At 44.3% G+C, this 13,155-nt stretch overlaps 1 protein-coding gene across 1 annotated transcript in view; it reads right to left on the reverse strand.

Annotated features, from left to right (window-relative positions):
- ANTXR1 (ANTXR cell adhesion molecule 1) overlaps positions 1-13,155 on the reverse strand; it is a 238,011-nt gene that overhangs the window by 120,515 nt on the left and 104,341 nt on the right. The window contains exons 11-12 of the mRNA XM_045369174.2: positions 8,034-8,103; positions 6,474-6,552 (exon numbers count right to left, since the gene is read on the reverse strand). Of these exons, the coding sequence (XP_045225109.1) occupies positions 6,474-6,552; positions 8,034-8,103 (149 nt within the window). The remainder of the gene's footprint in view (positions 1-6,473; positions 6,553-8,033; positions 8,104-13,155) is intronic.

Raw genomic sequence — 13,155 nt, forward strand, 5'->3', positions numbered from 1 at the left:
TGTGGTAATAATGTATCAACTTCACTTGCTTTAATTCATGTGTTTAATTTGTCTAAATATTTCCCTATGTTACTATTTACTTGATTCATTTATTGAGGAAACCTCTTCAAAAGTAGTAAAGACTCAGACTGCCACCCAGTCTTGTTTGACTTATCGCCACACCTGATTTACTGGTGTTCTTCTTCCTAGTTGTCCTGTGGGCAACATCTTCAAGGTTTTTTTCCAGCCTGCTCTTAAAATCCAGGCTTATCGTGGAGACTCAAAAGGAGCATGCTTCTTACTCAGGGGGAGATAGCCTGTTTATAAGCCACAGGACATGTACGGCGAATCTAATGGGGCAGGCCATTAGACTTTTACTTGGCAAGGAAAGAGAATGAGGTCAAAAACCTAATACACAACTGTCATTTTTTGACAGACTATTATGTACCTCAAGCCCCTTATATATTTAATCTTTACTATAAACATGCGAGACAGGTTCTGAAACAGGCTCCAGGTAAGCTTGTCCAAGATTACCCTGGAAAGTCAATGGACTGGGATGTGAAATTAAGATTTGTATTCTTAATTCCTCCATTATGCTGCAATTATAGAGCCATTGTTTTCGCTTTGATGTCTCAGGTCTGAGTCTGTTGAATTTCAGGTTTCATTCAAATGGCATTTCTCTAAACAGTGATATGACATGGATCCGCTCAAAGTTATTGAACCTTGTTGCTATTGCAGTCAGGCTGTTTTTCATATAAATTAGGAGAAAAAAACAGGGGTCTTCATTTATTTAATGTTGAATTTGGAACCTTATGTCTGACTTAGGTTACTTTCTTTTCTTCGAAGATTGTGACCTTCCAACCCAGCAGCCAGTACAAAGCAAATCCTGATCAGGCTTAACAGGCATGAGCATCAGCCGGGCTGCACTGTCACATCTTGGGTGTCCAAGATTAAGGGTTTGGAGCATACATCCTACGAGGATAGTTGCCAGCTTGAGAAATGCCCCAAATCGAAAGGCCCCAGAAATGGATGCAAAACGAGAAGGAAAAACAACAATAACAAAGTCACGGTCTGGGAGAGCCCATGAACAAACTGTGCTCAGAGACATATCCATCCTTGGTTCAGGTTGATGTCTCTTTAGGGCATGGCCTCGTCCCACTTCTTCACCTATAATTACTATGTTTCAAATCACTCAGGTGTTCTCTCTCCATGATGCTCTCCTGACTCTTCTTGCCTTCACTTATCCTTCCCCACTCTGAAATCCTATGGCATTTATACCTGACTCAGACGATCTTATACTTTATTATACATTTATACACTCTTTTTTTTTTTTTTTTTTGAGAAGTAGTCTTGCTCTGTCACCAGGCTGGAGTGCAGTGATGCACTCACTGTAACCTCCGCCTCCCGGGTTCAAGCAATTCTCCTGCCTCAGCTTCCCAAGTAGCTGGGATTACAGGTGCGTGCCACTACACCAGCTAATTTTTGTATTTTTAGTAGAGACAGAGTTTCACCATGATGGTCAGGATGGTCTCGATCTCTTGACCTTGTGAACTGCCCGCCTCGGCCTCCGAAAGTGCTAGGATACAGGTATAAGACACCACGCCCGGCCTATTATACACTCTGTTATATGCTTGTTGGACTCTTTCTCCAACTGGATTTTAAGCTCCTTAAGGACAGTGACTAGGAGACAAAGTAGGAGTTCAAGACATACTTGATTGATTTCCTGATTTTTGGATACTTTGAGTGGGAAATAATAGAATTTTTAAATATCTAAAAGAAAACAATCTTCATGAAAAGTTCTTCATGTTTCTAAAATTTGCTTTGTTCAAAAGGACAAATCTCTTTTCAATACTTCCCTTAAAGCAGCACTATATTAGTAATTTTCTCAACCTCTGGCCGGAGTTTGGTGAAGAAAAGTGAGGCAGTTAAGACTACAGAGATGGCTGTATTTAAATATCTGGTGGGCGAGGACTCTGGATGTTTGACCATTTTCTATAGTCATGGAGCTCACCAAAGTTTACCATTTGTATAGGAATCTTTTAGCTGTTGGATGGAAAAATCTCTTTCCTGTGAAACTCCATGGAATTTCTGCTTCTGGCTCAGGCAACAGTTATTCATTGCAGACCATGAAAACTTGTGACACAGGTATCCAAATGGGCACCAAATAAGTGAGAAAAGAAAAGTCTCAACTACATATTTTTAAAAGTATTTTTGATTCCAGGTGATGAACTGGGCAGGCTGTGACTGGCATTGACAATATCCCTTTACTCAGACCCAGGGGATCACTTTTGATTGAAAAACCTTGTCCTCCAAACCAGCTTCCCAAGAAACAAACGCAAGTCCAAGACCTTACTTCATATTCTGGATATCCACACATTCCACCTGCATCTCTATTTTGCCCAGTGATAGTTTCAGCCTTTAATTTGAGCTGCTGTGTAGGACCTGGCTGGGGACTGGAGTTTTATGTTTGAATATAAGGCCCCTTTTCTGGATGAATTCGGCCATCTCTTCTTCCCCCTTTCAATCACCTGGGCTTTGGTCGAGTGATAAACATGTACCCCTGGATACATGTTGTCTCAGAGGAGCCCCTTGGTTATAACGAGACTGAATTAAAGAGCCAGTTCTCTAGGAAGAATCTCAAATTAGTTAAAAATTTTTTCATTAAGCTTCCACTATAAAACAGCTAACAATGACTGAGCACTGACTATCTGCTAGGTCTTCTGCCAAATACTTTACAAATATTATTTCATTTAGTGTTCACAATACTGATAGATGTAAATTTTTATTATCTTAGTTTTATTGATTGGGAAACTGAAGCACAAAAGGGCTAAACAATTTTTTTTTTTTTTTTTTTTCCGGAGATGGAGTCTCACTCTCTCACTCAGGTTGGAGTGCAGTGGTGTGATCTCAGCTCACTGCAACCTCCACCTCTCAGGTTCAGGCTGATTCTCCTGCCTCAGCCTCCAGAGTAGCTGGGACTACTGGCATGTACCACCACGCTCGGCTAATTTTTGTATTTTTAGTAGAGGCAGTTTTGTCATGTTGGCCAGGCTGGTCTTGAACTGGCTCTCAAGTGATCCGCCCGCCTCTATCTTCCAAAGTGTTGGATTGCAGGCATGAGCCATGGCACCTGGCTAGGGGCTAACCAACTTATCAAGGTCATGTAACCGGTACACAGCAAAACGGATTCCCTGATTTTTCCCCCTCCTCCCTAAATCATCTTCTCCCTCTGTCTTCCTCCTGTCTGGCAGCTAATGGCAACTCCATCCTTTCAGTTTCTTAGGCCAAAACCCTTGGGACATTCTTGATTCGTCTCTCTCTCTCTAAACCCTACATTCAATGCTTTGGAAAATTCATTAGCTCTGCTTTCAAAATATACCCAACTCTGACCACTTCTCTCCACCTCTTTGCCTTCTCCTGATTCAACCTATCATCACCTTCTGCCTGAAGTGTTGCCATAACCCTCCTAACAAATCACACTGCTTCTATCTTTGTCTCTTTGTCTACCCACAGCCGAGTAATCTTCCAAAAAGAAGTCAGACCACATTGCCCCTCTGCTCAAAAGCCAAAGTCCTTCCACAACCCTGCACATCCCATCCCCAGGCACCTCACTGCCTGCTGCTATCCTGAGAGGGAATGAGGACAGCAGCAGGCACGGAGGTGCCTGGGGATGGCAACTCCCTACCTGCTCTTCTGTGAACACCAAGGATCACTGGCCATAGGGTCTTAGCATGAGGGCTCTTGGTTTGGGATATCCCACCCTTCTCCATGCTCCCATAGCCTCATGGTTAACTTCCTCACTATCCAGGTTGCTACCCAAATACCAGCTTTTCAATGTATCCATTACTGTATTTACAACTGGAACCTACTCGCCTAGGTAGTAGGAAATCCTCTCACTCTCCTCTAATTATCCTATAGCATCTATTACCTTTTACCATGGCATGTAGTTTATTTACTATGCTTATTACTCATTGTCTGCCCTTCCCCCATCACACAGGTATTTTTATCTGTTGTGTTCTCTGATATATCCCAGGTACCCAGAGTTGTACCTAGCACATAAATATGTCAATAAATATCAATAAATATGTGTTGAATACATGACTGAAAGAACACATATCAATAAATATGTGTTGAATACATGACTGAAAGAACTTGGATCACAAATCTTAGAGTGGTTATAATTTTGTTGTAAACTAATACAGCATTCTCACATGAAAATGGAATAATGCAGAATATATTATGAGGTGGTCTTGATCAAGGGTCAAGTGAAGAGCAGATTTAGTGGCATGTGCTCAGATGAGGGAGATGTAAGATGTAACTGGAGGTGGTGTGGGTTGGGACGGTGCAGTGGGACTCAATGGGAAATTCTTTTATTTTTGCAATGCATTGGCAAGGACACCTTTTCTTCTTAATTAGAGGCCCATGATTTAAAGTTGTAGCCCTGTATTTGCCATACCACAAGTTTAGTCCTGAGATGTCTCCTCTTCCCACTTCCCCTGCTCTGTGGTCTCAAAGGCAGTGGCTATTTCTCAGTGGTATGGTCAGACATAATGAGAAATACAGATCCAACTGTTGGATCACTCAAAAGCTGGGAGGAATCTGGAATGGAGTTATTTGATTTAGAGTATTTTAATCATTTCCTGCAGGTTGGCAGGTCCCAGAAGGGTCAATTTTCAACAGAATCAGACAGGATACACTTGAAGAAATTTCAATGCTTCTGCATACAGTTTTTAAAATTTGGTGGTGTCCTACTCAGGCCTACAGACTGAGGGTTGACCAGATGTCTGAGACATGGACATTTCTCAGTGGTAACACTTCTCTGACACAATCCTAGTTTCTTGCTTTGGTCAAGTAAACTTTCCCATCATCTGTACCATTTACAATGGGCTACCTTGCTTTCAAGAAAATTGGTTTGCTCCTCACACAAGATGAAAATTGGCACTGGGGGCATTAGGAGGGAGACTGTTGTCTATCCTGAGGACTGGCTTCCTGTTCTTTTATGATAACCCATTTCTATATTATCTACATTCAGTGCATGCCTGTTCTTTCTTGTCCAACTGTGATGGTATTAAGGACACAACTCTAATTACTGAGGGGTTCTATCAACACAGCTTCCAAAGGCCAGTGAGGAAGTGACTATAGTATAATAACTACCTAAGCTGACCATCAGGCCAAACATTAGTTTCTAGAATGAGCTAATGAAGAAATGTATTCAGTTAAAGAAACTGAATACGCTGACAAAGGTTATTTTGGAAATGCTCATGTTAGGGGCTGATGTCTTTTTTTATTTTTATTTTTTTGAGACAGGGTCTCACTGTCACCCAGGCTGGAGTGCAGTGGTGCAATCTCAGCTCCCTGCAACCTCCGCCTCTCGGGCTCAAGCCATCCTCCCACCTCAGCCTCCTGAGTAGCTAGGACTACAGGCATGTGCCATCATGTCCAGTTAATTTTTGTATTTTTTGTAGAGATGGGGTTTCACCATGTTGCCCAGGCTGGTCTTGAACTCCTGGGTTCAAGTGATCCACGCACCTCGGACTCCCAAAGTGCTGGGATTACAGGCATGTGCCACTGTACCTGGCCAAGGCTGAGGTTTTGACATGAGCTAACTAAGCCCCGACTGCCCCCTGACAGCTTGAGCTCTGAGACACTGACAGTGGGCAGGACCAAATCCAGAGACTGATGGGTTCTCAGTCACAGCTGCACATGACAACTTCCTGAGGGGGCGGTGGAACCACCAAAGCTGGGGCTCATGCCAGAGGCTTAGGTTCAGTCAGTCTGGCATGAGGTCAGGGCACCAATCTTATTAAAAAGCTCTCCAGGTGATTTTACATATAGCCAGGAATGAAAACTACCTGATGCGAAGGCTCCAGAGAAGGGCTATCTGAGGAGCTGGGAGAGAGAATGCAGTCCCTACTCTTGCCTCACAATCCCTATTGTAAGGGCTCCTTCCCCACTCTCTCTCCTGCTTCATCAGTTTTCCATTTTCTCCTTGGTTATTTCCACAACAATAAACAAGTTGCAAATTCTCCCATCCTAAATAAAATGACCTCCCCAAACTCCACATTTTCCTTCAGCTCATACCCATTTTCCTGCATCCCTTTAGAGATGAACTGCCTAAGACGTTCTTTTGTATATGCTGTCCAATTCCCTTCCATCCATTCTCTCCTAAACCCACTCTATCTGGGCCTCCACCCTCACTACTGCACAGACATAGCCCATCTTACCATCTGCTTAGGCCAGTGACTTTAGATCTCCCCTTCAACAGAAATGGGGAAGCTGGAGAACTTAACACAGACATGCCTGACACACTCTGGGGTACAGCACACCCCAATCCAGCCTGTGGCTGGTCGAGCAGTGCTGGGATCAAAGCTCAGCAAGCAGAACGAAGAACCAAAAAACTTTCCAGGGTACCTTTGGAGAAGACTGCTGCTTAAGAAACGTTGATGGTGACAACGATAATGAGATCTCTAGGAAAGGGAAAGGTTATGACTTACACAGTGTGTGGTGGTGATGATGACAGAACTGGAGATAAAAGAGAGGCCATCGTTCATGCTGACCTGGAGTGCAGCTTTCCTGCAATGACAACAAGGGAAGCAGATTCTCAGCATGGTGTGCAATGAGCAATAGGCTGAGAGCCAGACACACAGGTCTCCTTTGGGCTCAGCTCTTAACTACACTTGAGACTGGAGTCTCTTCTCCAGGGGAGGAGGGGTCTCAGTTTCCTCTTTTGTAAAATGTGGAGGGTAGTCTGTATAGCCCATCCTCCTCTAAAGTTTAGAGAAATGTCAGGATATGCGTGGCCAGTGTATTAAGGCAGTGCATTCAGAAGTTCTGGCATTTCAGTGAGTGGCATTGAATGGGCAAAACTTACTTTCATTTAACTTGCTTGTCACATTGTAGTTGGACAAAGTATTCTTTAAAAATAGTCCAAGTCAATGGGGGATAAACTGGGCTAACTATAAATGCGATATTCTACTGCTGTTATCTGGACTCTCAGTGATTTGATGGGGCTGGCTTTGTTACCATCCAACAGACTCACAGAGGTAAAGCAGAAGATGAATTTGCCTTCTATCTCTTCCCACTCTAAGACACTCACCGAAAACTGACCTTATGTTTTGTTGCATTTTGCAGCATGGACACTGAGCTAATTTGTGAAATCAGGGGCATCACAGATTGATGCTGGGAACCAGAGTTGGAGGTTTTACAATATGAACACATGATTAAAGGCAAAATTCAGATGAACAAGTTCAACATTTTTCCCTTAAAGCCTCCATTCTTTGTCTAGCCTGTTATAGACGCAGTCTTGGAGAGGTTATTTTTGTTGTTGTTGTTCTCTGCACCAGCATTGCCTCGTTTTCCACGTATTTCTTTTCTTGCTCAGGGTGCCCATTCTCTTTCTTCTGTTGATGGTTTTGATCTCATCTCATTAGTGCTTATCGTAATTGCATTACCATGAGGTTTTCCCCCATAAATTAGTTCAGGGAACTTTTTCTGGTCTGGGTGAACATCTGATGCCGTGCAGAGTAGAGGAAGGAGCACTGTGTGGGAAATTGGAAGGTGTGAATCTGAGGTCTTGGCTTGCCATGAACCAGCCATGGCCCAACTTGGCCTTTCTGAGCCTCCCTTTCTCTAAGGAGGAGATAACAATCATCTAGCAGGGCAATGGTGATGACAAAGCGAGGTCAAATGTGTGAGAACTTTCTAGAAGTGTAGGTGTGATTAAGCCAGACAGACCTTGGATTGAGCCCGGACTCTTCCACTCACTGCTTATGACCTTAGGCAAGCTATTTAAAGTCTGGCAGCCACAGTCTCTACATCTGTAAAATTGGGATAGTGGGAATACCTGGTTAATGGGGAACCTGGGGGAATGAAATGATGTACTTTGTAAAACACTTATGCTGGTGTCTGGGTCACTGTAAACACTGGCTCCATCATAAGCTGGAGGAACCTAGAGACAGGCTGCACTTCCTCTAGATGCTTTCTTTTCCCCTGTCCCCCCACACCTCCTCTCTCTCTTCCCTGGCTGGAAGGTTCTGTTGCTGGTGAAAACTTACATGCCAACTTCTTTTAAGATAGGCGCTGGACACAGTAAATAAGTATCTTCCACAGAAAAGGGCTTCTCATCTGCAAAAAGGAAATCACTGTATTAAGAAGAGGGAGGTGAGTTTACAATTTCAAAATCAGTGACTTCTAGAGAACATCAACCAAGTCCAGGGAGATACCAGAAAAACAAAAATCATTTTGAGCTTAAAAACTCTTGAGCTGCAAAACCCATTAGCAGTGAACTCAAGTGCTCCTGCCTGAATCATAGCTTCCTGTGGTACGTGCAGTCGAGTCAACTGGCGAGAAAATAGTGGGTGAACTCCTAGATAGAGCAGGAGTCACTGAGGGGAAACAAGAAAATATTAGACTGGTCCTAATGAGTTCCATATCTAAGTCTAGTTTGAGAGAGAAGCCATATTTGTGGAAAAAGTTTGCTGACAAATGACTTCACCAAAGTATCATTGGGCTTCATAAGACAGGGAGCTTCCTTTACACGGCTGTCATAGTCAGGTCATAGGAAAGCACAAAACATGAGGTATGCTTTTGTGCAGAGATGGGGAAGAGACATTGAGCAAAGACAGGGCATACTAAAGGCATGTTCCAAGGTAGGATATAAGAAGGATTTGAAAAGATCAGTATAGAAAGTTTGGTCAAGTTCTTTGAGTTAGCCTGAGGGATTTGGACAAAGTTCTGTAAGTTATAGAAAGAACTTTGGTGGGTTTTTGAGTAAAACTGAAGTGATGGTTTTGGAGGTTGTAGCAGATGTAGCTGTGGAAGGTGGATCAGAGTGGGGGACTCTTGGGGTAGGGACGTTCTTGTACTTATTCTAATGGATGACCAGGAAAAAGCTTAAAGTGGCTTTAATTCAATCTCCCTAAGAACTTCATTGTATCCCAGTTTCTGGGGCCAGAGGCAGGGTTGAGAAGTTATTACACTAAGTATATAATAGTCATTCCTTCAAGCCTCAGCTTTTATCGGGTACGTGTGCTGTACAAAAAGGTTGTGGTAGGGCATATAGAAGAAATGAAGATGAATAAGATCTGTGTCATTAATCAGGCTGTGACTACAAGTTCCTGTAACTAGAAGACACAAAGGAATACGTATATTATTAAAGGATAATATTCTGCTTTTGTGGTGACACTGATTCTCTTATGATATCTCCAAGTCATGACTGCAGAATACAGCTGACATTAAACTCTTACCTGAGTGAAGGTTAGGAAGCTGCCTGGGATGGGAGTTAGAGGACACATCTGAGTGCTAAGCACAACGTCCCCATTGGCAAGAGGAGGAAGAAGATGTACAGGAAAATCTTCAAGTGGTGAAAAGTTAGGGGGGTTATTCCAGGTCATTTGGTTATTCGTTCATGCAACAAATACTTATTGAAGACCTGCTCTATACTAGAGATGTAGGCTGACGTAGGCTTTGAGAGGAGAAACACAGTCTCTGCTTTCATGGATTTTATAGGAGGCAGGAGAGACAGTTATTTAACATTACTAAGAAATAAATTCTTTGAGTGTGTACCATGTGCCAAGCAATGTGCTAAGGCTTGCAATGAACAAAACAGATAAAGTACCCTGTCCAAGGAGCCAACATGCTAGTAATTACACAAATTGTTGTGTAATTATAATTGTGATGAGCACACAAAAGGAGAAGGAGGGGGCTGGCCCTCATCTGGGAGGTCAGGAAATGCTTCCCTACCCCACCCCACGCTCCGCCCCAGGAAAGGCTATTTAAGCTGAAACCTGAGGTCGGGTGAGGGGGTAGAGTGGGGAGGGGGAGGCACTGCAAAGATCCTGGGGCAAGAAGGACCCCAGATCTTTTGAGAGCTAAAAGAGGGCCAGTGAGGGCTGTTGAATCTAAATGAGACAGACAATGGCTCAAAATGAGTCTAGAAAATGCAGCAGGGCCAGATGACCACGGCCACCTAGGCCATGATGAAGCTTTTGAAATTTTTCCTAAGCGCAACAGGGAACTACTGGAGGTTACCCCCATATTTAGAATCAGCTGTTGGCAGATGATGGATTGTTGCAGGAATGGTGACGCTGTGTTGAGTAAAATTATAAAGCATACGATGACAGTGTAGGATCATGCAGTACCTGAACTGAGCATTATTACTATTATTATTTTATTATATATTTTTTTCTGAGACGGAGTCTCACTCTGTCACCCAGGCTGGAGTGCAGTGGCACAATATCAGCTCACTACAACCTCCGCCTCCCGGGTTCAAGCTATTGTCCTGCCTCAGCCTCCCAAGTAGCTGGGATTACAAGTGCCTGCCACCACGCCCGGTTAATTTCTGTACTTTTTTAGTAGAGACAGGTTTCACCATATTGGCCGGGCTGGTCTCGAGCTCCTGACCTTGTGATCCGCCTGCCTCGGCCACCCAAAGTGCCTGGATTACAGGTGTGAGCCACCGTGCCCGGCCCAAGTATTATTATTTTCAAGATGTCCTTCCATCTGTGATGATAATACAGGCAGTCCCCAACTTAACAATGGTTCCACTTAAACAATATTGTGACTTTATGAAGTTACTTTCAGTTGTGTATATTAATGGTGAGTACCCACACAACCATTCCGTTTTTTACTTTTAGTACAATATTAAATAAATTGCATGAGCTATTCAACACTTTCTTATAAAACAGGCTTTGTGTTAGATGATTTTGCCCAACCATAGGGTAATGTCAGTGTTTCGAACATGTTTAAGGTAGGCGAGGCTAAGCAATGATGTTTGGGAGGTTAGGTGTTTTAAACGCATTTTTGAGTTATGGTATTTTCAACTTATGATGGATTTATCAGGACGTAACCCCATCTTAAGTCAAGGAGCATCTACAATGACAGCCAGACTTGCCAGGCAGGTCATGTTGCATGCAGGCGGTCTCTCAGCACTTCCTGTATGTCACTCAGTCAAATTTAAACTTCTAGCAGAGCTATCAGGACGGTGTATTATTCCTTTCATTTTAAAGGTGAGGAACAGGCATAGAGAGATTAGGTAACTTGTCCAAGGTTACCCATGGGAGCTTGGATCTGCACCCAGGCAGTCTGGCTGCAGAGTCTGCGTGATTATCTAATAGGCTATAAGTACCAGCCTTGATAGAAGCTGCGCTTTGTTTGCTTGTAATGACAACCTCGTGAGTTAAGGCAGGACAGGGATCATTAGGCTCATATTTCAGATGCAAAATGGAGGCTGAGAGAGATGACAAGTGATCTAAGGTTGCACTGAAAGCCGGAGGCAAAGCCAAGACTGGAAATGAACTCTGCATTTACACTTTCCTCACTAAGAGACTCTCCATTCCAGGGAAGGCTTCTATTAGAGAATAAACTGAACTTGGGACAGGCGTGGTTGACTCAAACCTATATTTATTTCCTCGTGGCCATGGCTTATCCTGTTGCACATGCACCAGCAGTACCTGGGAATACAGATCCCTGCCCACAGAGCCAGCCCACAGAGCCACGGGGCCGCCACAGAGCCGCCACAGGAGGCCTTGTGACTCTGGCTGCCTTCTGTGGGAAGAGTTGGGTCACGCCGAGGAGAGCATCCGAGGCAGCGCACTGCAGTGCCACAGCCAGGGAGACTCCAGGCTGGCATGCCCTGCTCCTGGGTTAGCGCCTGGCCTCCCTTCCGGCTGCCTCTGGACAACTCCTCTCTCCTCCCTCCATCCCAACTGGAAACGAGTGAGAGGGTTAGTGTGGCCCAGGCCAGGCAGACATTTCTCACTTTCCCCCTCCTTTCCTTTTCCTTTTCTGCTTGGGAGACCAAATATTTCTGGAGCAAAACAGAGGAAAACCTCACTGGGAGGCCTGCGAAGGCTTTGCTGAGGCTGTGGAAGACCTTCCTCCGCCCGAGTGTATCAGCCTCCCGGGCTGTGGGCCTGCTCTGTGGAGCTGGCATTTTCTCCTCCGAGAGGATTGTTTGGTTTGGAGCCTGTTTTCGTTTTACCACAAAAATGAGTGACTTTTTTTTCTCTCTCTCTCTAAACAAAGGAGGACCATTTGGTTTCTATAACTCAGGTCATCTGACTCCTTCCTGGAACTCCATTTGGGAGGCAGGGCACAAAGCCTTCCTTGCCGCACCTCGGCCGTGCCACGTTTGGCCCCAAGGCCGTGCCAGCCTCGCTGCAGCATGTGCCAAAGCCAGTGGTGTCGTGATGTATGTGGGGCCATGATCCACTCCTAGGACAGCCAAGGCCCCTGCTGGTCCACCCTCTAGGTGGCCAATTTTGCTGCTCACTAGCACCGGGTGGGCAGGGGAAATGGAGGCCAGGAGCTCGGACTGGCCCACTTGGCTTTTGTTTGCAACTGGGGAGAAAATTAGGGAGGGGTAGGAGTTTGAAATCAGACATTCAATGAAAATTTTATTTTTATGTTTAAATTTTTGTTATTTTCTTTTGAGACAGAGTCTCACTCTGTTGCCCAGGCTGCAGTGCAATGGTGCGATCATGGCTCACTGCAGCCTGAACCTTCTGTGCTCAAGTGATCCTCCCACCTTGTCCCCGCACCCCACCCCACCCTAGTCACTGCATCACAGGAGTGCAGTGCCACACCTGGCTAATTAATTTTTTTTTTATTTTGTAGAGACAAGGTCTCCTAGGTTGCCCAGGCTGCTCTGGAACTCCTGGGCTCAATCTATCTGCCCACTTCAGCCTCCCAAAATGCTGGGATTACAGGTGTGAGCCACTGGGCCTAGCCGAATGTAATTTTTAGATAATCTTGAAATATAAACTTCCTTTGTCCATTACCAAAGATATTTTAGAATTCTGTGTGTACCTATGACATAGGTTTACGCAAGGCATCTGTCTATAGGAGTTTGACAAGTTTGATCAGGATTTGGGGATTTATCAGGATTTGGAGGCCAGTGAGTGTCATTATCTCAGAGTGCCAAACACCCCAGGCTTGGGAACTAGGCATCCCTCAAGCTGCGTACCGAGGGGACAGAGAGGGGCAGAGGATATTTCAGATCACACAGAGTCAACTCTGGGCCCTTCTCTTACTAGTGTGTGACTAGGGACATACATTCTCCTTCTATAAACAGTGGTGATGACATTGTGTGGGGAGTACATAATATTGTATTCAAGTACAAAGCATGATACTTAGTGCTTAAGCATTCAGTAAATGTTATTCTTCTTTATTACATGG

This window comes from Macaca fascicularis, chromosome 13 (assembly GCF_037993035.2).
Source record: "Macaca fascicularis isolate 582-1 chromosome 13, T2T-MFA8v1.1".
Classification (NCBI taxonomy): domain Eukaryota; kingdom Metazoa; phylum Chordata; class Mammalia; order Primates; family Cercopithecidae; genus Macaca; species Macaca fascicularis.